Source organism: Dipodomys spectabilis, unplaced genomic scaffold (assembly GCF_019054845.1).
Source record: "Dipodomys spectabilis isolate Male_0828 unplaced genomic scaffold, ASM1905484v1 ptg000669l, whole genome shotgun sequence".
Classification (NCBI taxonomy): domain Eukaryota; kingdom Metazoa; phylum Chordata; class Mammalia; order Rodentia; family Heteromyidae; genus Dipodomys; species Dipodomys spectabilis.
The window spans coordinates 7,071,694-7,097,092 of NW_024871346.1; the positions used below are offsets into that span (position 1 = coordinate 7,071,694).

A 25,399-nucleotide genomic window follows, 5' to 3' on the forward strand; every position below is an offset into this window, starting at 1 on the left:
ATTTAGTAGGGTGCATGCAGGTTCTTTCCCACTTTCCCATGCCCCCCACAGAAGAGAAAGCAGCTCCCTAGGAGCCTGGGGTGCGGCCCTCCCCACTTCAACCCTTATCCGAAGACATTGTCCTCAGAAGAAATGCTCATGTGCCTTCTCCAGAAAGGGGGGGTGGGGCGGCTTCTATGTCAAGCTTCCTGTTGGGAGCCTGAGGAAACTGAGGTCTAGAAAGATGTGTGCCCCTGCTCCCTAGCCCTGGGTCTATCCTCTCCCCGGGCTTGAACTTGGGATCTGGGTGCTCAGATTGTTCCTCACTCAAGGTTAGTGCATCTACTACCATTTGAGCCACAGCTCCATTTCCAACTTTTTACTGGTTCATTGGAGATAAGAGTCTCAGGACTTTCCTGCTTGAGCTGGCTTCATAGCATGGTCCTCAGATCACAAGCTCCTGTGTAGCTAGGAATACAGACCAGGAAATTCTTTTTTTTTTTGGTCAGTCGTGGGACTTGAACTCTGGGCCTGGGAGTGTCCCTGAGCTCTTCAGCTCAAGGCTAGCCCTCTACCACTTTAGCCACAGCACCACTTCCAGTTTTCTGGTGGTTAATTGGAGATAAGAGTCTCTCGGACTTTCCAGCTCAGGCCGCCGTGATCCTCAGATCTCAGCTTCCTGAGTAGCTAGGATTACAGGTGTGAGCCACCAGCGCCAAGCTCAGACTAGGGAATTCTTACAAAGGCTTTTAATGTAATATGTATGAGAAAAGACAAAGAGTGAGTGTCTACAGCCCTCCCCCCCCTCCTCTTACCTGCCCTCCTCCACCCATTCCTAAGCAGAGGTGCTAGCTTCTAAGATTTCCCAGCAGCTGGTGTGAATATGAAAGAAGGTGAAGTGTATGAGGGCCCCACCCCTCCACCCACCCCCAGGAGAGAGGGGCCTGGTCTCCAGATGAACAAGGAGGAGCCAGTAGGTGTGGGAGCTAAGAGCAAGGCTCCAGGGCAAGGCATGAAGCTGGGAGTCCAAAAGAGAAATGGACCCTACCAGAGGATGGCAGACAACTGTTGACCATGTAGGGGTGGGAGATTTCCCCCAGGAACCTCCTTCCCACCTCTGTATCTCCCTAGTCTGGACAGAGGAGGGCCAACTGGAGGAAAAAAAGTCTTCTTTCTTCTCCCCTCCCCCAACTCTGATACCCCCCCAAATCTCTTTGGAGGGGGTAAGTTAAAAGACCATTAATGTGCAGAACCCCTCCCTTCCAAAACCCTTTTGAATCCCCTCACAGGATGTGGACGGGGTGGGATTTGGCCTGGTTGCCATGACAACTTCAGTGGGAGTTTCCAGACACTAGGCAACTCTCTGGTGACCCTCCCTGACCTGTCACCCCTGCAACCCATGGACAATGGGAACTGGAACTCCAGAGGCCCAGGATGCCTTTCAGTAGCCGCCAGACCGCTCTGCCTGCCCCCATTTCTGCCTGCCCCCATCACCAGCTCAGCTCCCCCTCCTCCAGCGTGGCAGACCAGCCTTTTAAGACCTTTCCAGACACTCCACTTCCAAAATCTGGCAGACACGTTTCCTCGCCCTCCTTGCCCTTCATTAGAGAGCCCAAAGGATCTATCTAGGGCCCTTGGGCATGGGGAACATTTTCACATGGATACTAGATTAAGATGAAAGGTAAAACCAAAAGCTGTGTATTGGGGCATTCAGGATTATATTCTTGGTTACTCAAAAGGCTCCAAGCTGACGATCATAGTTTGAAGCCAGCCCAGGCAGGAAAGTCTGTGAGACTCTTATTTCCAATTAACCACCAAAAAACCCTAAGTGGAGCCGTCCGTGGCTCAAGTGGTAGCATGCTAGCCCTGAGCTTTTGAAAAAGCTAAGGGACAGAGGTCTGGACCCTGAGTGTAAGCCCCAGCACCGTGTAACACACACCAAAAATGTAAAAGCCACTTTCAGAGAAAACATCCCTCATGTGGGGTAAAAGGCAGGAGAGGGTCCAGCAGGATAGGAGCTACTTGTCTTGGAGAGAGAGGGGATCCATGCATCCAAGCACTACTGGGACAGCTGCAGAGGACTTCAAGTCCAGCTGGCCCACTCAGTGCTAGGACAGGTACAGAATCAATGGCTACCTGCTGAGTGACTGAGTCCTCTGAGGGCCACAGCCCCTCCCCGCAACACCTCAGCTCATGGCAGGGTCTCTCCAAGTATCAGAAAGCCTCAAGGACAGACTGGAGCTCAGTACTCCAGTGGCTCTGTCACTTATCAGTAAGGGTGCTGGCAACGCTGAACTAACAGCAGCCAGCCAAGGACCCTCTGTCTAGCTAGACCTGGCCTGGCCGCTGAGCTGGGTCAGCCTGCCGTTGCATGGAAAGGCTGCTGGCCCGGCTTGTCTCAGCCTAAAGTCGGGTCACCCGCCTGCCGGGCTGACTTTTGACTTGCCCTGTCTTTGTCTCTTCTTGGTCAACTCATTACTCCTGAAGGCTAGGACTGCTTTTTCCAGGGCTTGTTTACCTGGAACAGACCAACAGAAATGAAGGGAGAGGGGCTTGGAGACCCCAGGAGGGTCCAAGAAAGACAGGAAACATAGTGCTGGGTCCATGGCTTCCAACTTTACATCACCCTATGAGGATGGATACTCTGACATGACACCTACTTTAAAGTTTTTTGGGTGTAGTTTTGTTTTGTTTTTTGGGTTCGGTCATGGGGTCTGAACTCTGGGCCTGGGCACTGTCCTTCAGCTCTTCAGCTCAAGGCTAGCGCTCTACCACTTGAGCCACAGTGCCACTTCCAGCTTTTTTCTTTTTTGCTTATGTGGTGCTGAGGAATCAAACCCAGGGCCTCATGCATGCAAGGCAAGCGCTCTACCACTGAGCCACCTTCCCAGCCCTTTTGGGTGTTTTTTGTCAGTCATGGGACTTGAACTCAGGGTCTAGGTGCTGTCCCTGAGCATTTTCACTCAAGGCTAGTGCTCTACCATGTCAAGCCACAGCTCCACTTCTGGCTGTTTCATGGTAAACTGGAGATAAAGAGTCCCATAGACTTTCCTGCCCAGGCTGGCTTTGAACCACGATCCTCAGATCTCAGCCTCCTGAGTAGCAGCTAGGATTATAGGCAACAGCCACTGGCACCCATTTTTTTTTAATAATTATTTGGGCTGAGAATGTGGCTTAGTGGTAAAGTGCTTGCCTAACATGCATGAAGCCCTGGGTTCGATTCCTTAGTACTACATAAACAGAAAAGGCTGGAAGGGGCACTGTTGCTCAAGAGGTAGAGTGACCAAGTGCTGAGTCCAAGCTCCAGGACTGGCAAAAAATAAAATAATAATGATAATCAGAATAATTATTTGTAAGAGGAAGAGGCAGGAGGGAGAAGTTTCTTTTATATTTTACTTTTGTAGTATCAGCAATTGAATTCTAGGCCTTGCACTTGCTAAGCAAGTGCTCTACTAAATGAGCCACACCCCTTGTCCAAAGGATTGCTTTTGCTTTTGTGTGTGTGTGCATGCACATGTGTGTGTGCGCACTGTGAGTGCACACGTGTGTGCTAGTACTGAGGCTTAAATTCATGATCTGAGAGCTGTCCCTTAGCTTTTTGCTCAAGCCTGGCACTTTACCACGTAAGCCCTATCTCCATGTCTCCACTTCTGCCTTTTTGGGGGGAACTAGAAGTAAGATTCTTATGGACTTTTCTTGCCCATATTGGCTTCAAACCTCAATGCTGAAATCTCAGCATTCTGAGAAATTAGGATTTAGACACTGATGCTCAACATGGGGTTGCTTTCTTGCTGTTTAAACCCTTCCAGTATCAACACACATCTATACAGCACCTACTACTACATATGAGAACCACCCTTGTCAGGTCCACAGAGAACTGTGCCATGTGTGTGAAGCCCTGAACTAGGAACCTGGAGACAGGTCTAGCTGTGGCCTTTCTACCCCCTGTATAAACTGCTATCTATCCCTGGCTGAACTTGGGAGTAATGATAATCACCTTGCCCCCACCGAGATGGTGAGTCTATGTAATGAGTGTGGAAGAGGCCTTCTAAGGACTTCTTGCTTGGGGCTGAAAGAAAAAAGGGACCAGGCTCTCTTTTCCACCCTACAAATAAGTATACTTATCATTGGGGTACTAGCAAGTGTTACCCTAAACTCCTTTAAAAGCTTTATTCAAATACTGGGGGCGGGGAGGGAGGGATGGGATGGCCCATAGACTGTTTGATTGAAATTTTTGTAATTTTAATTTTGCAGAGTTCTTTTTCATAGTTTGAAGCCAACAAAACTCTTTTTTTTTTTTTAAGTCTCAAATATTTTCCTTGGCTATGCCCATAGTGAGCCCAAATGGATAAAACAGCCCTCTTGCCTGCCTCCAAATCCCCACCCCAGTTTATTTGTGAAACTGATACAAGATTTTCCAGGACCTTGGGATATTCCCCAAAACAAACAGGAATAACTGGAACGTGGGCTACAGATGGGAAGACATGGTTCATGTGTAACGCAGAACTGAGAAACCCGATGCGTACAGACAGTTCCATCCTTCCCCACCCCAAAAACATCTCCTCACTTACCCAGAGAGCTGTGGTCATGCTTCACTTTAAGTCAGTTGTTAAAAGAAACAACTTCCCAGTTTTGCTATCTCCTCACCTCCTTCCCCCTAACACATTTGGACTTTTGTATAGTTCTTTAATAAAGGTAGGATTTCTGTCCCTGGAGACTGCAGATTCAGTGGGTATCTTCCCAGAGGGATCCCACTTCTTCACCCACAAAGTCCCAAAGACCTTCTTCCCCAGGGAAAGGATCCAGGCCCTCCAGCTTTAGTCTCCTAGTTGACAAGATCCAGTGATTTTGAAAAAGTTCTTGATTCTGTTCACATACATATTCTGGCAAGTCACCCTAGGCACTGGTGACTCAGACCTGTAATCCTAACTTCTCAGGAAGCTAAAATCTAATAAGGATCACAGTTCAAAGCCAGCTGGTCAAAGAAGACCATGAGACTCTTCCCTCCAATTAACCACCAAAAAGCTGGACGAAGTGTATGTAGCTCCAGTGGTAGAGCAACAGCCTTGAGTGTCAAAGCTAAGCAAGAAAGAGTATGAGGCTCTGAGTTCTAGCCACAGTGCTGTAGTAAGGGGTCTCATAGCATTGAAGCCTAATAACCCAGTACTTCAGTCCCCAAGCTAGCTAGCTAGGTGCTACAGATCAAAGTGTCACACACAGCTGTTAGGCGAGTGAAAGGAACTCAGCCTAGGGTTTCTTCATTCCTGCCTTAGTGCCCACTGAGCAGCAGCGAGAGAGCACAGCCCTTGTGGGATAACATGACCATCTGGGGTGGATTGAGAGCACAGTTGCCTGGAAGGGATAAGGAAGGAACTGGGTACACAGCTGAGTGGGAATGAGGGCACTGGGAGGGAAGAGGATACAAGATCCTGCTTTTCCACCCTCTCAGAAGAGCCCCCAGCTACCAAGCTATGATCAGAGGAGAAAATCAAAGACAAGAATCCCAACCAAAGCTCAAGCTGGCTGGGCCGGTTCTCTTCAACTTGTCAAGCCCGATCCCCCCACCCCCATTCCAGGTGGAGCTGGGACCCAGGGGCCCCCTGTTCAGTTGCCACCCAAACAGGCTCCCCACCCTAGCCCTAGTGCTTTTCTCAGAGGCTGGTCCTAAACTCCTGAACCCTGTGTTTCCAGGTAGGGCTGAAAGAACTCCGAGGAGCTTCCCAGGGAACCTAAAAGAGGCCTGCCTTTGCCTCCCCTTCCCCCTCCCCCTCCCCACGCCAGGAACTATAATCTCTTTTGGGCTCAGACTAGGGATCTGACTGGAGTATGGGAGGTAGAGACTATTTTATTAGACAAATAAAGACATCCTTGGGCGCTTAGTGGCTCACACCTGAAATCCTAGCTACTCTGGAGGCTGAGATCTGAGGATGCTATAGTTCCAAGCCAGTCAGGGTAAAAAAGTCTTATCTACAATTAACATTCTTATCTTCAACTAACCAGCAAAAAGCAATAAGGGGGGGAGGTAATGATTCCAGTGGTAGAGTGTTGCTAGTCTTGAGTAACAAGTAACAAAGCTCAGTCCCTGAGTTCAAGCCCCAGTATTACACCCAAAATAAAAGAAAAAAGAAAAAAACACAAAAGATAAAACCTATGGACACCCCCTCCATGTTAATGTACTCTCTCTCAAGCCTGCTGCTGGCCAGATATGGGCCTTTCTTTATAGTACTTTTGGGGCTCTCCCCAAGCTCCATGAACTCAGACCCCCAGTCCTGTTCCTCTCTTAGGAACACTGACTGAACTACCTCAGGATCTGGAGGCCGAGAATGATAGGAGGCTGGGAGGGATGGGAAGAGGTTGGGAGGGGAGGGGAGAGAAGAGGAAGGGTGGGGAGGGCGCCATCTCCTACCTGTTGCTGCTGGAAGTGCAGGAGCTCCGCGGGGCTCATTTCTCCATTGCTGTCTGTGCTGCCTGCCGTGTCCCTACCTGCGCCATCCCTGCCGGTGCTGCCTGCAGCTGTGCCCGCAGCCCCAGCCCCGCCATCGGTCTGCCCAGAGAGGCCGCCCACGCCGTTCTGACCAGATGGAGCAGACCTGATTGTCTCTGAGGCGGATTCCACCATCATGTCGTTCTAGCGGGACCTGGAGAGGAGATGAGGGGAGGAAAGGAAAGGGGCTGAGACTCTAGATGGGATCGTATCATCAGGTTTTACCCAACCACACAGCCAGCACCATTGCCAACCCCTGTACTCCCTCAGCTTCCTAGAGGGAGGTTGGGTGGGCGTCCCTCTTAATGCCACCCCTCTCCCAGGCAGAGGAGCCCTGGCCCCAACCTTTGTGGGGGTCCTAACCCAGTTCTGGCCTCTCCCTCGAGATCAGGGCCTTCTAGGTCAGGGTATGAAACGAAGAACTATTTTGCTGGGATGTTCCGGAAGGCTGTCCTACTCGCTGCCCCCCCCCTCCCCCAGGGGTGGACTGCACACTGGATCCGGAGTTCCCTCAGGGTACAGGGTAGGGCCTGTTTACTCAGGACAACCCCTAATCAACAAATGATAGTTAAGGCCGCTGCCATTGGTCCCACCCTGTCCCCAACAGGAGGCAGCAATGGCCCTAGGCCCACTTCTCATCTTCTTCGCTCCTACCCTCAGGCCAGCATCTTACTCAAAGTAGACACTCAAAACTACTACTTAGTAGTATAGGCCCACCATTCCCCCACCGGAGAAGAGGTTCTATCACACCCACTTTAAAGAAGGAAAAAAAGGATGCTGGCGGTGCAGCTTGGTGATGAGAGAGGTTTGCATGCTTGAAGGCCTGGGCTCCATCTCCAGCACCAAATCAATCCATTAGCAGTCCCCTCCTCAGACACACCAGAACTTCTACATGAACAATGTGACTGGGGGCGCTGGGAAGGTGGCTCAGTGGTAGAGTGCTTGCCTAGCATGCATGAAGCCCTGGGTTCAATTCCTCAGTACCACATACACAGAAAAAGCCGGAAATGGTGCTGTGGCTCAAGTGGTAGAGTGTTAGCCTTAGCACAAAGAGGCTCAGGGACAGTTCCTGGGCCCTGAGTCGAAGCCCCAGGACTAACAGTAAAAAAAATAAAAATAAATAAATAAATAAATAAATTATATATATATATATATGTATATATATATATATATATATGTATATATATATATGACTAGGATGGAGCTGGGCTGTGAGGAGCAGGTGACCTACATCAATCATGGAAGCCCAATATCCCACAGGTTTGTACACACAGACAGCAATAAAAATGGGGAAAGCTGTTCCCAGTCCTGATCTAGTAGTTCACACCTGTAATGCCAGCACTGCAGCACTTGGGAGGGAGGGTTTGGCAAAGGGTTTTGAAGTTGAGGCCAGCTTGAGCTACACAGCAAGCCTAAAGCCAGTATGGGGCCGGAGGTGAGGATACCCAAGAAAAGCTGTTCTCAAATTCACAAAATCCCAGAGTCCCCAAAGCTATCACCCCTTGAGAGAACTGTGGATTTCAATTCAACAGAAGGTGGTTGGTGTCTACTGTGTGTGAACTATTTACGCCAGGCCTCTTCATCCTTTTTTTATTTTTTTGGCAGGTCGTGGGGCCTGAACTCTGGGCCTGGGCACTGTCCCTCAGCTCTTCAGCTCAAGGCTAGCGCTCTAGCATATGAGCCACAGTGCCATTTCCGGCTTTTTCTGTTTATATGGTGCTGAGGAATTGAACCCAGGGCCTCATGCATTCAAAGCAAGCACTCTACCACTGAGCCTCCTTCCTAGCCCTCCCTCTTAGTCCTTTGAGGAGTAAAGAGAACTGGCATACAAGGTCCCTGGAAGAATAAGCCTCACCAGCCTCTTCTCCACCTACCTTAATTGTGATTAAGGGTAGAGACCCTGTTCAGAGGTTAATGACTTGGCCTAGATAAAAGCATACAGTAAGGCCCTGGAAAGCTAGCCAGTGTTCTTTTTTTTGGTTCAGAAGCCCTCTTAATGCACTAGGTGAATGAGGATCTTTGGTAATAGATCTAGGGAGAAGCAGGAAGATAAGGGGATTCCTTTCCCTCTCTCCCTTTGTTCCCCAGAGGATAGCTCACCCCCAAGAGGGTCCCCCTTCCACTCCCAAATTGTCTCTGCACTAGGCCGCTTGCTGTTTTTATCCCTGCTGGAAGCGGAGAGGTAAGAAGCAGCTCTGGGGTTGGAGGGGAAGACAGAGGACAGACAGCATGGACACATCGCTAGGGAGCCACACCGCTGCTCCCGTCCCTCTGATGTCCCTTCCCGGTGGATCTGCATGGCCTGCTGGGGGTCCCAGTGCCCTGCAGTTCTCCCTGTGGGTTCCCTCAGCTGCTGTTCCCACGCCAGAGTTCTGAGTTGGGCCAGGATGGGGGTGACGGTTCGGAAGAGATTGAGTACTTGGTCTTAGGCCTTAATGGCCATGTCAGCCCCAGGGCTAGTGGCTGCCAAATGATGGATGGGGTGGGCGCCATCCTCCACCCACCACAGCACAGGGTTCCAACCCCCTTCCCTGCAGCCACCCACCCTGGAGCCTGCAGGAGTGACTTCCCCACTCAGGCCTGAGCCCCAGCTACAGGGGAGGGGGGGGATGGGAAGGCAGCAGGGGCCCACACAGATCTCCCTTTTCCCCAATCCCGGCCCCAGTGGGGGTGGGAGAGCAGCTGCCAGCACTGAAGCCCAGTCTAGCTGCTCAGAGATCTGAAAGTCCTGGGCCCCAGGGGACAAAGCCCAGAGCCTCAGGGGTGTGAGCACACACTGGAGAAAGCCCCCCGGAGAATCCCTGCAGTGATTTCCCTGGGGTAAAGGAGACTGGTTCCTTCTAACATTCACGGGGACACCAGAAAGTTTAGATCAGACAGCAAGTTTGAAAAAGGGAGCATAAAGGCCAGGAAGATGCAAATAGAGGTGTCTTTTTCTTTCCTGTCTTTTCACTGGGGGGGGGGGGGGGGGGCGGCATAGAGAGACACCCAGAGAACAGCATAATTGCTGCAATGTGGCGTGTAATAATAGCTATTCAAGGGCTGATCATTCATATTAAACAGGGTGAAGCAAGCCTCTCATTTGCATGCTTGAGATTATATGCATTTTGAAAAGTCATTTCCGCAGGGTGTATGAATGGCATTAATTCCTGTGTGGCATGCTCTGCCCTTTCCCGGGGCGGGGCCTTCGCCCCACTGACACATACCCAGATACTTCCTTCCATACTCCTGCCCACCCACCAACACCCTCCCCTCAAACTTGTATGGCAGGCACTCTGCATCCTCAGTGCTGGGATCCAAGCACACTGCCAGCCTTGGCCTCCCACCCACCGCTCTACAGGGTGTTGCAACAGCACTGGGTGTTTCCCCACACTGTGTGAGACTGGGTGCTAGTGCCTGAGGCCCCCCTTGGCCAGCTAGGAATTGCAGGGGTGGGTGGAGTGTGTACGTGGGGGTCTGAGAGGCTTGGGTGTCAGTACCCTGTAACTTCGTGGCAGATGGGGGGTGGGAGCCCGACTGTTAGGATAAAGGCCAGGGCCTAGGCTCAGCCACAATTAACTGTAAATCTTTGCCTTCCAGGGTCTCTTGAGCCTCAGTTTCCCTTCTCTGCTCAGAAAGGTTGTTTGAAGGTCTCTTCTGACTTGGGAGCTGCTGGGGCAAAACTTCCTAGTCCAGCAAGGAGCCCCTGGAGTCATGAATACAATCTCTTCTCCCAATGGGCTCCAATGAAGAGATGAGCCCTGTAAAGGGGGTGGGGGGGGGCAGGCGGCCATCTTTCAGTCTTCTCCACATATTCCTACCCTCCTGAACCTCACTTCTTCCCCCATCACACCCTTCCTTTCCAAGGAGCCCCAGGGCCCACCTCCGGCACAGGGGCAGAAGCTCTGCGATGCGCCCACCTGTTTCCAAAACCCAACTACACGGCCTTGGGCAAGTCACCGCCCCTTTCCCAAGGCTCTGGGCTGCTTTTCACGGATGGGACGCCAGAGGTCTTTCCAGGACCCTGCAGCTGGGGCTGCTACTCTCACCACAGCCTGTTGCGTGGGGTGGTGCGTGGTTTCTGTGGAGTCTCCCGTGGGGGAGCCAAGGCACGAAGGGAGCCCGGCCGGGCCCTGCGCTGACAGCACGTGCTGTCGGAAGGAAGCTGGGCTAGAAGCACAGTTGCCTCTTCCGGGGTGGGGGTGGGGGGAGACTCTGGCGCCCTCGGGGGATCCCCCTGAGGCTCCTGCCTCTCAGAAGGGCCCAGGTGGCCCCAAAGCTGTGACGCCTTCTGGGATCTCGCCGGGGGTCCGCCCCATCCGGAAGTGACGAACCCCATTACTTTGGGGCCAAAGGGTGACCCAAGGCCTAGGGTGCTTTGGGAGGGGGAAGGGAGTCTGGGGGCCCCCCATGTGGGGAAACCTTTCATGCCTTTTCGCGGACCCATATGGCGTTGGGAGTATTAATTACCATAGCTTTTTAATTAACAATCGCTTAATCTGAGTTGTAACATTTGCCTCGACACCCTTCTCCTCGTGGCGAACCCGTGCAGCCCGCCCTGCCAACTCATCAATTAATTTTTATTGACGTTTTCTTCCTCAAACAGGCACAATACCAGGGTTTTCCAATTAACACCTCCGCGATCTCTAATTAGTGCAATTAACAGGCTGATGGACGCCCAGAGCCTACCCCAGAGGAAGGAGGAAGGGGGCGGGGCGCGCTGGGCAAGCAACTGGAGAGGGGACAGCACCCCAGCTCCTTCCCAAGACAGCCTGCCTGCGCTGATGGGGGTGCTGGGGACGTGACCACAGGTCATCTGAACTCAGGGCCAAGGCTGCCACTACTGGGGGTGGGGAGGAGAGGTAAAGCCCTTAATCCTAGCTACTCAGGAGACTGAGATCTAAGGAGGATGGTGGTTCAAAGCCAGTCCAGGCAAGGAAGTCTGTGGGACTCTTTATCTCCAACTGTGGCTCAAGTGGTAAAGTGCTAGCCTTGAGCAAAAAAGTTCAGGGACAGTGCCCAGTCTCTCAAGCTGTGCAAGTGCGCACGAACGTGTGCGCACATGCACGCGCACACACACACACACACACACACACACGCATGCCAGTTTTCAGATCTTCAGAAACCTGCCAGGTTTCTGAATGCCACCTGGACATCTTGACACTAGAAGTAGCATGGCTTTTAGCCCTCACACTATCAGGTACTTGCTGAGTTAATTCTTCACTTTTCTCTGCAGAATGGGAAGAACTGGCTGGACTGGACTTAGCTATTTGCAAGAAAGGGAAACAGACTGCAATAAAAGAAAAGTTGCTAAAACAATACAATGGAATGGAAAAAAAAAAAAAGAATAATGAACCCAAATCTGCAAGCAAGAGATCACAAACTTTAGCCCTGTGACTATCTATCTCCTAGGAGAGCTTGTAACTGGGCCTCACTCCCAGTTTCTAATTCAATAGGTCTGGAGTGGGCTTGATAAATTTGCATTTCTAACAAGTTCCCACCGGATGTGGAACTGCTTTTCAGAGGCACTTGGGTTCCAATGATGAACAGAACGAGCTTGCCAGCAGCCAAAAACAGGAGGATGGATTTCCAAAGGCCATACATTCATTCAACATGCATTTAGGAGCAGGGTTGCTTCCCATCTTGTAATCCTAAACTACTTGGGAGTTCAAAGACAGCCTGGGCAGGAAATTCCCTAAGATTCTTATCTCTTAGCCAGCACAAAGCTGGAAGTGGAGCTGTAGCCAAGTGGTAGAGCACTAGCCTGAAGCAAAAAGGCTCAGGCTGGGCGTTCACGCCTGTAATCTTAGCTATGCAAGAGGCTGAGATCTAAGGATCCTAGTTTAAAGCCAGACTAGAAGGAAAGTCAGTGAGATGCTTATCTCCAGTTAACTTCCAAAAGGAGCCGGAAGTGGAGTTGTGACTCAAGTGGTAGGTAGCACTAGCCTTGAGCAAAAAAGTTCTGGGACAGTGCCCTGAGTTCAAGCCCCCATACGGGCACTAACTTAAATAAATACATAAACAACAACACCAACCACCGGGCATTTAGAGCCCAGTGGAGCTAGGCAGTGAGGATCTGGCAGCATGTGGCCTCTAGCTGACCTGGGAACTAGACTGTGCAAGGGTATCCTTCATGGGTTGAGAGCTCTGTGTGAGGACTCTGCCAAGGAGTAGAGACCCATCCCTTCCCCCTTTGCTATGCAAATCTGACAGTGGGTCTCCAGCTACTTTCACCACATATTGGTTCAAGTACCAGAAGCTGTATGGCTGTCTATAGACCTAAACAAGACATCAGCTCTCTCTCCTTCAGCTTAAGTCCAGAGCAAAGAATAAAGAAGAGGCAACATAAGTAGTGAAGCTCAAATAAGATAAATTCTATCCTCTGTGAATACAGGAAATAAGTGTGTGTGAGGGGGGGCTTCACTTTGAGGAAAAGCCATTTGGAATTTAGGCTTAGTGGATACTGAATACAGGGGCATGTTCAAAGTCCCTCATATGACAAGTACAGAGGAATCACCCCTTCCCCCACCCCTCACCAGAGCAGGGTTTGAACTCAGGGCCTGGACACTGTCCGAGCTTCTTTTGCTCAAGGCTAGCACTCTACCACTTGACCACAGCACCACTTCTAGCTTTTTCTGTATTATGTGGAATTGAACCCAGAGCTTCATGCTTGCTAGGCAAGCACTCTACCACTAAGCCACATTCCCAGCCCTCCTTTCTCTTTTTGTAAACTGTCTGTCTTCACACTTTCCAATGCTATAAGTCTTTAAAATGGATACACTTCCTGGGTTATACATAAACACCAGGGCACTCCATAGAACACTGCATGAACCACACCTTATTTTCCCCCTCTTTCTCTTTGTACACCTCCCTACCTAGCTACCCTGATAGAGGATCTTGTCAGCCTAGCTTGTGTACTTGTTACTGGGGGTACCTCTCAAGGCCTAGGCCCAGGGGCTGCCTTTTCTACTTCCGGTACCTTTGACACCACTCCCCTCGGCCCCCACTGGCTCAGGCTACCAGGTGACTATAGCAGCTAATGCCCTTCCCTGCCCTCTGATTTACCTTGAGGACATTGACCAGTGATGTCACCAGTCTGGGCCTTGGTTTCCTTATCTGTAACCAGGAGACGAGGGAGGGCTACGACAGGGAGAGTGCTTAATACCAAAAGAGACACACTGCATGAACAAGATGGCCTGAGAAGAATGCCTACTTTTTGAGCCCAGATTTCCAGGTACAAGCAAGCCAACTCTCAGACTGAACTGCTTGGAAAAACTCATCCTATCCCTTTCTTCCTGGCCTTGGTTCAGGACTGGAGAAAAACAAGGCAAGGCTGGGGTTAGATGCCACAGTGGTACTGGGATGCAGCTCAGTGATAGAGCACGTGCCTCTGTGTGCATGCACCGTCCTTCCTCTGCACAAAACTACTACTCCTTGTCCCCTAAGCCTCTGGCCTTTCTAAACTCTGGGGCTCTTCCTTGTGTGAGGCCAGAGGCTGGCATTTCAGCTTCTCTCCCCACTTCTACCTCTCCCTGAGGATTGAGTCCTAATTCTCCACAAATGACATGTGACACCCTAGGAGGTACTTGCCCCAACCCCCGGGACAACTGGAAGCCTCAGCACAGAACTTCATGGATAGAGGGGCTCTCGGTACAAGTGACAGAGCAAGGACATGCCCACCTAAAAGGTTGTGACACAGCTTTCAATGTCCATAGTTATCTGTGCCAAGTTCCCTCCCAAGTTTCAGAGAATTTTATTTTCTAATCCTTAAAATAACAGGCCTCTTGGTAGAATGTTTCTCTTTTCTGAGTGGGGGAAGGTATGTATAAACTGGATATGGTAGCATATGCCTGCCAGTCTTACCACGCAGGAGTCTGAGACAGGAGGATCGAAGGTCAAGGCCACCCAAGACCGCACAGGAGACTCTATCCTGCCCCCCTCTCTTTAAAAAAAAAAAAAGAAAAAAGAAAAAAGCCAGGCACTGGTGGCTTGTGCCTGTTATCCTAGACACTTGGGAGGCTAAAACCTGAGGATCCTGGTTCAAAGCCAGACTGGAAGACAAATCTCATCTCCAATTAACTAGCAAAAAGCCAAAAGTGGAGCTCTGGCTCAAGTGGCAGAACATCAGCCTTGAGCTGAAAAAGCTAAATAAGAGAATGAGGTCCTGAGTTCAAGTCCCAGTACAGTAGTTTAACTAATAGTGCAAAAAATGAAAAGAAAGAAAAACAGAATTCCAGAGATCCAGCCTTTTAGGATAACACCTTCTGGTCAATAGTCAATCCACTTTCACTGCCTTTTGTCATATGAACATCTAAAATGCAAAATGGCTATGCAAAGTGGTAGAGTGCTTATGGGGTCTTGGCTCCATCCACACATACTCCTACACACACACACATACAGCAGTGAAACCGTCACCTTCTATATGTTAAGTTTTCCTGTTTTTCCACTTTCTGCTTACTATCATAGCATTTCCATGACATCAAATACTTTAGGCAACAGTTTGTTGTGTTGTTGTTGTTTTAGTGATACAGGAGTTTGAACTCAGGACCTTGCACTTGTAGATACTCAACCACTTGAACCTCAACTCTACTTCTGGCTTTTCACTAACTGAAGATTAAAAATCTCAGAGATCTGTTCCTTGTTCCCCAGCCCCTCAAATCGTGATCCTCAGATCTCACTGTCCTGAGTAGCTAGCATTACAGGCATGAATCACCAGCACCAGGCTTAAAGTATTCTTTTTTTTTTGGTCAGTCCTAGGGCTTGAACTCAAGACCTGTGCCCTGTCCCTGAGCTCTTTTGCTCAGGGTTAGCTCTCTACCACTTTGAGCCACAGCTCCACTTCTGGTTTTCTGTTGGTTAACTGGAGATAAGTCTCATGGACTTTTATGCTCAGGCTGGCTTCAAACTGTGATCCTCAGCTCTCAGCCTCCTGAGTAGCTCAGATTACAGGTGTGGGCCACCAGTGCCCAGCTCAGTACTTCATTCTTAAAAAACATTCCTCTCCGGGCTGGGAAGATGGTTCAGTGGTAGAGCGTTTGCCTTGTACGCATGAGGCCCTGGGTTCGATTCCTCAGCACCACATAAGCAAAAAGGAAAAAGCCGGAAGTGACGCTGTGGTTCAAGTAGTAGAGCGCTAGCCTTGAGCTGAAGAGCTGAGGGACAGCGCCCAGGCCCAGAGTTCAGGCCTCACGACCGGACCGCCCCCCCAAAAAAAAACAACATTCCTCTCTAGAGTCCTTGAAGACCCCTCCCATACCTGGTCCCTCTGCTCTCTTCCATATTCCAGCACTCACTCTGACTGACCCACAGGTGCCAAGTGACTTGTCAAGGTCACCTGGCTGCTAAGTAGCTGAACATCTCCCCTCAGAGGTGACAAGGACCTAAGACCAGCCTCACTCTTAAATTTCTGAGGATCTGGGCCCCCTCACTACCTCTCTCCAATTCACCCCTTTACTGGCTCCAACCTCAAATACTTCCACTAGGCCCTGGCTAGGAAGCCGGGTTCAGCACTCCTCCCAACTACCGTGACCAAAAGGAAGAATTAACAATAGAGAGGGAAAAAAAGAGAGAGAACAAGCATAAACCAAAGATCCTACTCCATCTCATTAAGAAAGTAAACATAAGAGCCATCTAAGTGTCTAATTAAGCTTCTAATTAGTCCCTGCTTGTTACTAATGCAAATTAGATTACTCCCGCTTAACTACAGCATGTCCACAACACCCTTGTTAATTGCGGCCTTTTGAAATTAAATTACTCCCTAATTAGCATATCAAAGCCATTGATTTGGAGCTGGGAAAGATGAGGGCAAGAGGAGCCTAACGCCAAGTTTGGTTAATCAGAGCCAGCTAATTAAATAGTGACGTCTTACTGGGGGGCCTGCTGGTTAGAAGGGTAGGGGCAACACGTTCCAAGCCAGAGTGGGCATCTGGAGCCTGGTTCCGGTAGGACCTTTGGTACCAGGGTCTCCTGTGGGGCCCTAACATGCCCTGGTCCCTGATTCTCCAGATTTCTAGGTGTGGCATTTCCAGGGATCTTGGGCCTCAACACTCAGAAACATCCAGAACACAGCCAAACTCAGATGTGGACAGACTTCCCACTCTTCCACCTCTTTGCTGACAGAAGATTGGGTTCAGAAGGGTGCCTTGTTCTCTCAGTCCCCAGTGGGCCAGGACCCACTTGTGATTCCAGGGGGGTGGGGGGAGGGAGAAACCTCTTTCCAACAAAATGTACACAAAGAGTAAGTTTTGGGGGAGACAGCAGGTCAAACTTTCATCCAAGGTCTCACTGGGCAAAGGAGAGAGACACAGACCTGTCTTCCCTCCTTCTAGAAGGGGAAAGAGTTATCCTTCATCCTCAGTTTTTATGCAGCGGTGTGGAATTTAGATTTGGGTCAGATTGTCCTATAGGCCTTCTCTGAGCTGGTGTTGTACAACCCTCTGAAGAAAAAAAGAATCCATCTCACATGAGCCTCCCTAGATTTTCTTTAAAGATTATTTTGGAGTTGGGCACCAGTGACTTACACCTGTAATCCTAGCCACACAGTAGGCTGAGATCTAAGGATCACAAGTTGAAGCCAGCTCAAGCAAGTGGGTGGAACTGATCTCCAATGAACCAGCAAAAAGCCAAATGGAGAGCTGTGGCTCAAGTATGAAAAAGCTAAGGGACAGTGCTCAGGACAGAGTTCAGACTCTTGAGTTCAAGTCCCAATACTGGCATGCGCACATGCATACACATGCACGGGTATGCACACACACATTCAGTAGAGGTGAAATTAGTCTCTGATTAACTGAGTGACCCTGGAAGAGTCACATCGCCTCTCTAGGCCTAAGCCTTATACTTGTCCACATGAGAGTAACAAGCATCTCAACTGAGGTGCCACTAGGCTGCCGGATTAAATGAACAAGAGGCTACAGTAAGGCATAGTTCCTCAGTGAGGGTCTAGTGAGCACCTAGTCGTACCTGCTTCAATCCTTTCCCAGATTTCCTAATGAGGACATTTTCCAGAACCTTCTTCCCCCATACTCCATGTCAGAAAGGCCCCGAGCTAGGACTTCCAAGTGTCCTTGAACATGTTAATATCTGGTTCCTGTAGTTGCCTAACGGGCTGGGGAAGCGGGGAGGTACCACAGCTATGTTCTTGGCCCCACATTTAATGGACAGCTCTAGCAGGGACAAACAGCTCATAAATGACTCCCAGAAGGGACCGAGTAAGATGACCAGAGGTCCCTACTTTGGTCCTTCTGTGTCTCCCTTCCCCCAACTAGGGTTAGGCTATCCCCACCTCCCTCCCCCACTTCAAGTTTCTCACCAGTAGCCCCTGGAGCACATGTGGTCAGGGTCAGGGCCAAATTCCCAAAGGGTGAGATTTTGTTTATTTAAGGAAAGATCAAACACAGCCCAGGGGAAAGGAAGTTTCCCTACCTAGCACCCAGACAGTAACCAGCCCAAGGGCTCTGACGAAGCCAAACTGGGTAAAGAGAACCATAAAGCAGTGGTTTTATTTTAGAAAATGTCTGAAAATTGAAAGCAAGGCAGAAAAAGAGGAATGGGGGAAGGGAAGACTGTCCTGGGGGGGGGGGGGGGGGAATGGCTACGCAGAAGGGCCAAGCTGCAGCCCGCTTCACCCGCGCTCTCTCCCAACGAGATTCAATTAATTGATAACAAGAGGCATCAAATTAATTTCTGGAGGATGTGAGATTTTGATGAAGGGAAATCTCGTCGATGGGGATCAGGTGGGAGGGGGTGGGCAGCACCCCTTTTAATCAGGCTGGGCTGCTTAATTGGCAAGGAGACTAGCTGGGGTGTCAGGGTCCCCTGTCCTGAGCCCCCAGAGCTCCCCTTTCAGGAAGGACCCGCAGAAGCAGCAGAAACAAAGAAGGTGTGCCTGGTTGGGTGAGAAGCCAGGCGACGGCAGGTGCTCACTGACTGTACAGTAGAAAGCCGGAGGCCCAGAGAGAAGACCATCTCCACAGGCTGAGCGCGCCTTCCTGCACAGTGTAGTCTGGATCCTGTTTAGAATCCAGGCCCACCCCATCAGCCCTGAACCCAAAGCTTAGGCACAGGGATAGGTTACCCTCAGTGTGGCTCAGACATCCTACTTTGGGAGCTGACAGCTCTCACCCCTAGGCTAGGGTCTGTCAGAGCGACCCAAGCTGTAGTCATTTTCTTCATGCTCTGAAGAGGGCTGCAAACCCAGGAACTGCATGCCGAAAGCTGGGTCTCAGACACCAAGGAGTTTGCTCAGAAATGGGGTGACAGAATAGCAACCCAAAGCAAGTACCCCAAGATAAGAGAGAGATGGAAAGCCTGGCTCTTTAGGGGAAATCCCATTGGCTTCCTGAAAGGGAATTCTTCCAGGGACCAATGCTCAACCCTCAATACAGCCCAATTCTTGGGCATCTCTAGCTCCTAGCTTGGAGAAACTCATGCTTTGCCCCCCGAAAGCCAGCGTACCCTTCTTTCTCTTTTATTCTTTTTGGGTGTGGGGCTTGGACTCAGGGCCTGGATGCTGTCCCTGAGCTTTTTTGCTCAAGGCTAGTGGCTCGTCACTTTTGTGCCTTAGTGCACTCTTGGTTTTCTGGTAGTTAACTGAGGTGTCATGGGGACATTTCTGCCAGGGCTGGCTTTGAATTCTGATCCTCAGATCTCAACCTCCTGAGTAGCTAGGGCTACAGGTGCGTGAACCACCAGCACCCGGCTCCCTTCTTTTCTTTTGATACAACTTTTATGCACATGGGGGAGGGCAGAATATAGGGGTTTGGACTTTGAGCCTTGCACTGGAGCAATCTCTTTAAACCTGGTTCTCCTAGGAATGTGGGCTTCTAGTAACATTCTCCTAGAAGGGCTTTTCCATGGGGAATCATGTCCCAGGAGGCCAACTCAGACCAACTGGGTTGAGGAAACAAGAACCGACACCCCTTCCTCACCCACCCGCTACCTTCCCTTCACACTGGCACTCCCTCCTCCTGCAAGGCAAACACTTTTTCTGTGTCTGTGTACTGAGGAATTGAACCCAGGGCTTCATGCAGGCTAGGCAGGCACTCTAGCACTAAGCCACATCATTCCCAGCTGCAAACCAATTCTTACTTCATCTCATCTCTGAGTTCTATGCCATGAGCACTCCACAGCAGCGTTGTGGTGCTAGGAGCACGGGTCTCCATCCCAAGTCACCCTGACTTGCAGGGGTCATCACCCTCCCCTTCCCTCCATTCAGAATTCTGGAGCATGCGTGAGATTCTGAATTCAACCCCAGTAGCACAAGGAAAACTACAAAGAAAAATGTAGGTCACCTGTGTTCCCATCACTTCTGTCAATGCTGGTTCATGCCAGAGCTTGTTCTCATACTATGCTACTGTTTGGGGAAACCCACCATTCATTCCCTCTGCTCATTAACATGATAGCCAGGTCAGAAGTGTCAGAACCATCTCTAGTGGGAAAGGAAACACCCTTTACCTCTATCTTGTACCACCAATGGACCACATTCACGGAAAAGGCCAGTTGTACAGAAGAAAGGGCCAAGAGGGTGGACAGACAAGTTGGGTTTCAGGCCACAGGCCACAAGGTACTTCTTGGGCAGGGAAGGGCTTCACTGGAGGGGGTATGTGGAGAATAGACCCCCTGGGTAGGGGTAGTCCTGGGATTGGGGCAAGGGGTGACACTGGCTAAGTCTGGTTGGACGCAGACTCTGCCTTTTGTGCCTGGGCCTTACATGGAGGCTCTGTAACAGAGAGGAGATGCCACAAAGTTTGAAGGGCAGAGGAGCAAGCTTCCCATTGTGATCCCCGGCTAGGCGGGCAAAATCCAGAATTCTCAGTGATCAGCAGCTAGGAAGGCAGACCTTGCAGTGAGCCAGGGAGTGCAGTCCAATGAAAAATCTGGAAGGCAACTGTGAACAGAGCCGCCAGCAACTTCAGGCGCAAGGGAAGAAGTTTCTTTTCCTCTCTGAGATGATCCCATTCCAGTGGTAGCTCCCAAATTGGTCTGAGACCAGCAGCTGCCTCCAAAAGGATGTGAAGGCAGTGAATTTCAAAAACTAAGAATATTCTTTTTTGGAGAGAAGGGAGTCTCAGTCATTTTTCCTCTTCTGCTCCCATTTTGCCCCAGAGGGGGCACTCCAGGGTGTATATGGGCTACCCAGGTTCTGCTCCCAGATCCTTCCTAAAGGTAGACAGGAAGGTAACCTGTAGCCCAGGTATAAGAGGAACAATTACTTCAAACTGGTAAAAGTGAGAAAAGGAAAAAGGAGTTGAGGAACAGGGTATGTTAAGGGGGGCTAGTAGCCCCTCTACCCCTTCTAGTAGCTCTCTTACCTATAGCAGAGGTTCAAGCCCTACTGGTTATACTGGGTCAGGAACCCCACAATTTGAAGTCCTAGCTTTGCTGCTAAGCAGCTGTGTAACCTCAGACATAGTCACCTCTTCTCTGACTTCATTTTCCACCCTATAAAATGAAGGTTAATACTCCAGTATTTCTAGTATCCAGCCCAATAAGTGGCCTGGCAGTGCTGGTAAACTAATTAAAAAAAGGAAAAAAAAAATCCCTGGACGGGCACTCCCCTGGCCAGGCAGGATGCTGAGGACTTTACCTCGCATTCAACTCCCAAGCAGACTCTCCACCTGGGTATCACTGACCTACTTTCCATCCTAAGAAAATTGAGGTTCCTGGAGCTTAATTAAGTTCCCCAGAGTCGCATCTCTATTGCCAAGTTCCAAAGCCTTTTCCACTCTGACACACGGTCTGCCCTGGGGAGGTCGAAGTTCATTGCCTGGGATCCAGAACTATGGAACCAAGTCTTAGGAAGCCATTTAAGCCATTTGCAGCCAATGGAGAAAAGCAGCAGAACCTGGACGAAATAGTGCCTGTGGCCTTAGGCCTAGGGAAGCCAGGAGAGGGGTGCGATGCAGGAGAGAGAGGAGGCTGAGAAGAGCCCCTGGATGAAAGGAAATATCAGTTGGCATGAATGGAAAAGACTTTGTGCCTGCTTGGGTGCACTATGGCCAGCTGGAAGGACAGACAGCAGGCCTCTGGGAACGGCCAGGACAACTGAAGGGTTAAGATATAAGGAGGGCGGCTGTGGAACGGGGAAGGCTTCTGGGGGACACAGCCTTTCCTTCCCCTGGGACTTCACACCCCCTCCTGTAAAACAGATGCCCTGCCTCCCCAACCTCTCTTTCATCCCAGCACTGGAGTCCAGAGGGCGGACCTCAGCCTCTCAGGTACTTTTGGTATCTTTCAGGTACCTCAGGACCTGGTCAGACAGAGGAAAGACTCAGCTACCAACATTTGGGCAATTACTGAAGCCCCCCCCCCCCCTCTGCCACACACACTTAAGCCATTCTGCTCCCCCCACCGCCCACCCAAGGAAGAGGTGTGTTTGGAGGACTGGCCCAGCAGGATAGCACATTCCTGAGGAGAAGAGATCTACCTGCCCACAGCCAAGAAAGGAAGTTTTCAGCAAAAGGCAGAGTGGCATGGGGGGGGGGGGGGGGGGGGCGGGGGAAAGTGGCTACACAGACTGGACCAGAGGCAGGCAGGTCCTGGGGCAAGCTGGGCCTGCATGCCCTGACCCCCTATTCTCCAGCACGGAGCCAGGCCTTTTCCTCTCCAGGTCTCAGGGGTTCCCCTATCCCCCACTCCCCATCTCCCAGGGCAGGGAGAACAGAAAATTCCATCCTGGAGTCCAGAGCTTAGTGGCCAGGGTAAAGTAGGAACCTGGGGGTCCCAAAGCAGAGGTTCAGATCTTAGCTGCAGCCCCTCAGAACCCCTTCTTTTTCGTGCCTCGCTGAGTGGTGTTGTGGGGAGACACACCACCTGTGAAGCCCTCCAACACAGTCTTTAGAAACTCTGGTCTAGGGGTGACATGGGAACACGCAAAATCTAGGCACTCTGTGTCCTCTCTCCACCCACTAGGTGACAAAGAACCCCAAACCCTCAGAGCAAGACCAAGTTAATCAAGTCAAGGAAAAAAAAAAAAAAAACCTGCCAACTTCCACACGGCGGTGTTTTGAGAGGAGGGAAGAGCTTGCTTGAGTCCTGCGGCTCCTTTTTGAGTAGCTCCTCCTAGCTCTTACCAAGAAGGAGGTTAAAAGACCCAAAGGCATGGGGGACAAGGAGTCAACTCCTTCCTGTTCTTGAATCTCCAGGGGGGAAAAAGGCGTGCTGGTGAGAAGCTGCGCGATGGGGAGCTGCCCCCCGCCATGCCAGGCTACCAAGATGGTCCTGCTGCCCCTTCTTCCTTCGGGAGAAGGCCTTCGTGGAACCATAGCAGCTGTCCCCCATGTTGCACTCTCTGCGACCCCCCAATTCTAGACCTAAATTGGATCTGTGAGGAATCCAGCCGGGTGCCGTGAAACAGTGGCAAAGTTCATGTAGAAATCCCGCATTGGCCAAAACGCTCCTGGGCTTTCTCATCCAGTCTGCCGTACCATGGCTTCAGAACGCGGGTTCACATCCTCCAGGCCCCCCACTCTTCTCTCCTGCTCCGGATGCCCCATCAACCAGCTGGGAGACATGATCTGGGGTGGTGCTCCACACCCTAGATGCCTTCAATCCCAGGTGCGCCGCCGCAGAATGAGCAAGAAAACCGGCCCCCAGAGCTGGCTCGGAGAGACTGGGGTGCCAAGGGAGCAGTGGGCACTCTCCGAGGTCAGGACCCCTAATCTTCCTCCTCTAACCTAGAGAGACTGGGAGCCACCCCGGTGCTCCCAAGGTCGCCACAGTTGGGGGAAAGTAATCGGCCGCAGACAGGGCCTCTGCATTGGCATTCGCATCCCGCGAAATCACATGAGCGACTTTCCTCCCTCGGATAGCCGCGATCCCCCAAGTCTCCAAGGGCACCCCGCATTCTAGCGCCACCGGCTCAGCGCCCGCACAACCCAACAAGTTTGTTTGGCGGTTGAGGCGGAGCGTGAGGCTGGAGAGGCCCAGGAGGGGCCGGGCCCGAGGTGCTGGGGTGGGGGGTGGGGGGCCTGTCCCAGGGCGGTCTTGCACGGATGGATGGGGTCCTGCTCGGGGTACGCCAGGAAGGACCTTGTTCTCCGATGACCTCTGACCCCGCTGAGCCCCCACTTCCACTAGGGCGGGAGATGTTCCCAAAGGAGGTGAATCGAGGTGTCGCCCAGAACAGTCCCCTATCCCCGCGGCGCGCGCGCACACACGCGCGCGCACACACACACACACACACACACACACACACACACACACACACACACACTCACGAAGAGAAAAAGAATCAGAACCCCCCCAACAGGGGCTATTTCCAGACGCTCTCAAGTTCCCAAGAAGTTTTCCGCTCTATGTCCAGGCAGGAGGACGGGTTCCGGAACGAGGGTTCGGGGGTCTCGGCAACTTCCGAGGTGCGACCTCAACCCAGCCCGTGCCCGCCTCACCCCAGGCGACGCGGGGAGCGCGCCCGGGGCGTGTCGGGGGGGGGTTCCCAAGCGGACTCGAGTTGGAGGCTCCCAGCGCACCACCTCCCTTCCCAGCTCAGGAAAGTCCGGGAAGTATTCTTTGTCTGACTCGGGGCGGGGAAGGGGGGGTCGCGCCCCCCAGACACCCCATTCCGGGGAGGGGGGGCGAGGCCGGGAGGGGCGGAGCCCGGGCTTCCCGGGGCAGGCCGGGCCTCAGTGGCGTCTCCGTGCCCCCCCCACACGAACGCCTTCCGCGGGCCCCACTCGCGCCGCCGCGCTGCAGCCCCACCTGTTCCCCGGGCAGCCCCGGCCCGCGGGGGGCCCGGGCCGGGGGGGGCGGGGTCTCGCGGCTCCCCGGGATCCGGGGACCGCGGCCGGCCCGGGTGGAACAAAGTGCTCCTCCCGGCGCCCGGCGCGTCTCGGCGGGCAGTTTGCAAACACAAAGTAAAGCCGGGGAGCGGGGGAGACGGGCGGGCGAGCCCGGGAGGGGGTCCGCCGCCCGCCCCGCTCTCCCCCACCCCCGCGTCGCGTCCCCGGCCCGCCACCTACCTGTCCCGCCCGGCCGCTCCGTGCGGGCTCCGGCCCGTCAGCCCGCGCGGGGCATGGGGCGCGCTCGGGGCGCAGCCCGGGCCCGCCGCCGCCCGCCGGGGCGGCCGCTCCGCTCCGCGCCGCTCCCGGGCGTCCTCCCCGCGCGCCGCGCCGCGCCGCCCGCCGCGCGCCTCAGTCCCGCCGGGGCATCGCACTTTGTGAGTCGCTCGGCTCGCCCGGGGCTCCGGTCCTCCTCCCCGGTCCGTCCGCGACGTTCCTCCGCTCGCTTCGGCTCCCAGGCTCCGGGACCCCGGCGTCCCCGCCCCCGGCCCAGCCCTGGTTCCGGCCCGGGCTCCTCCCCACCCCGCGCCGCCGCCGCCGCCGCCGCGGCCGCCGCGCCCTCTCCGCGGGCTGGGGCGCTCGGTTCCGGCCACCGGCCGCACTGTCCGGCCCGCAGGGGCGGCCGGCTGCGGACTCCGAGGGGCTGCGACTGAGCCCGGGCGGCGAGTGGCTGCGAGCGCGCGGCGCGCGGGCGGGGCGGGGCGGGCGGGGGAGGGGGAGCGAGGGAGGGAGCGCGCGGAGCGCCGGGGAGGGGAGCCGGGAGGGAGGGAGCGAGGGAGCCGCGGAGGGAGGGGAGAACCAACTTCTAGGGCTACCGTAATTCGCCTAAAGCCGACGCGGACCCTTTCACGCCGCGAGGCCGCCAGCCTGCCGCCGGCGCGACACCACCACGTGGACCAAACTTCAGGGGAGGAAAACCGGCGACCGCTGGGGAGGGAGGACGCTGGGCGGCGGATCCGCGCGCGCGAGGATAGGCAGGGGGATCTCCGGTGTTCACCCTGACCCCTAGAGTCTGGAGGAATGGACAAGTCCTGCTCCCACACGCTTCACTGGTTCCCGGCGGGCTGCGCCTGGGTCGGGGAGTGGCCAGCCCCCCCCCCCGCCCCCCGCCTCCGAGTCCGGAGCCCGGAGCCGGCGTCGGGGCGCTGAGGCCCGGCCTGGCCTCCTCTCATTCCCAGCG

General features: G+C 52.9%; 1 protein-coding gene across 4 annotated transcripts in view; it reads right to left on the minus strand.

Moving 5' to 3' along the window:
• The window catches only part of Foxp4 (forkhead box P4), a 49,505-nt gene extending 24,648 nt beyond the window's left edge, over positions 1-24,857 (minus strand). For 3 of the 4 annotated variants that reach the window (XM_042671824.1, XM_042671823.1, XM_042671822.1), the window contains exons 1-2: positions 24,400-24,857; positions 6,386-6,617 (exon numbers count right to left, since the gene is read on the minus strand). In XM_042671824.1, coding sequence (XP_042527758.1) covers positions 6,386-6,601 — 216 coding nt within the window. In that variant the 5' untranslated portion in view covers positions 6,602-6,617; positions 24,400-24,857. The remainder of the gene's footprint in view (positions 1-6,385; positions 6,618-24,399) is intronic. The other variant, XM_042671825.1, reaches the window with a different exon arrangement.
• Positions 24,858-25,399: the final 542 nt, after the last annotated feature.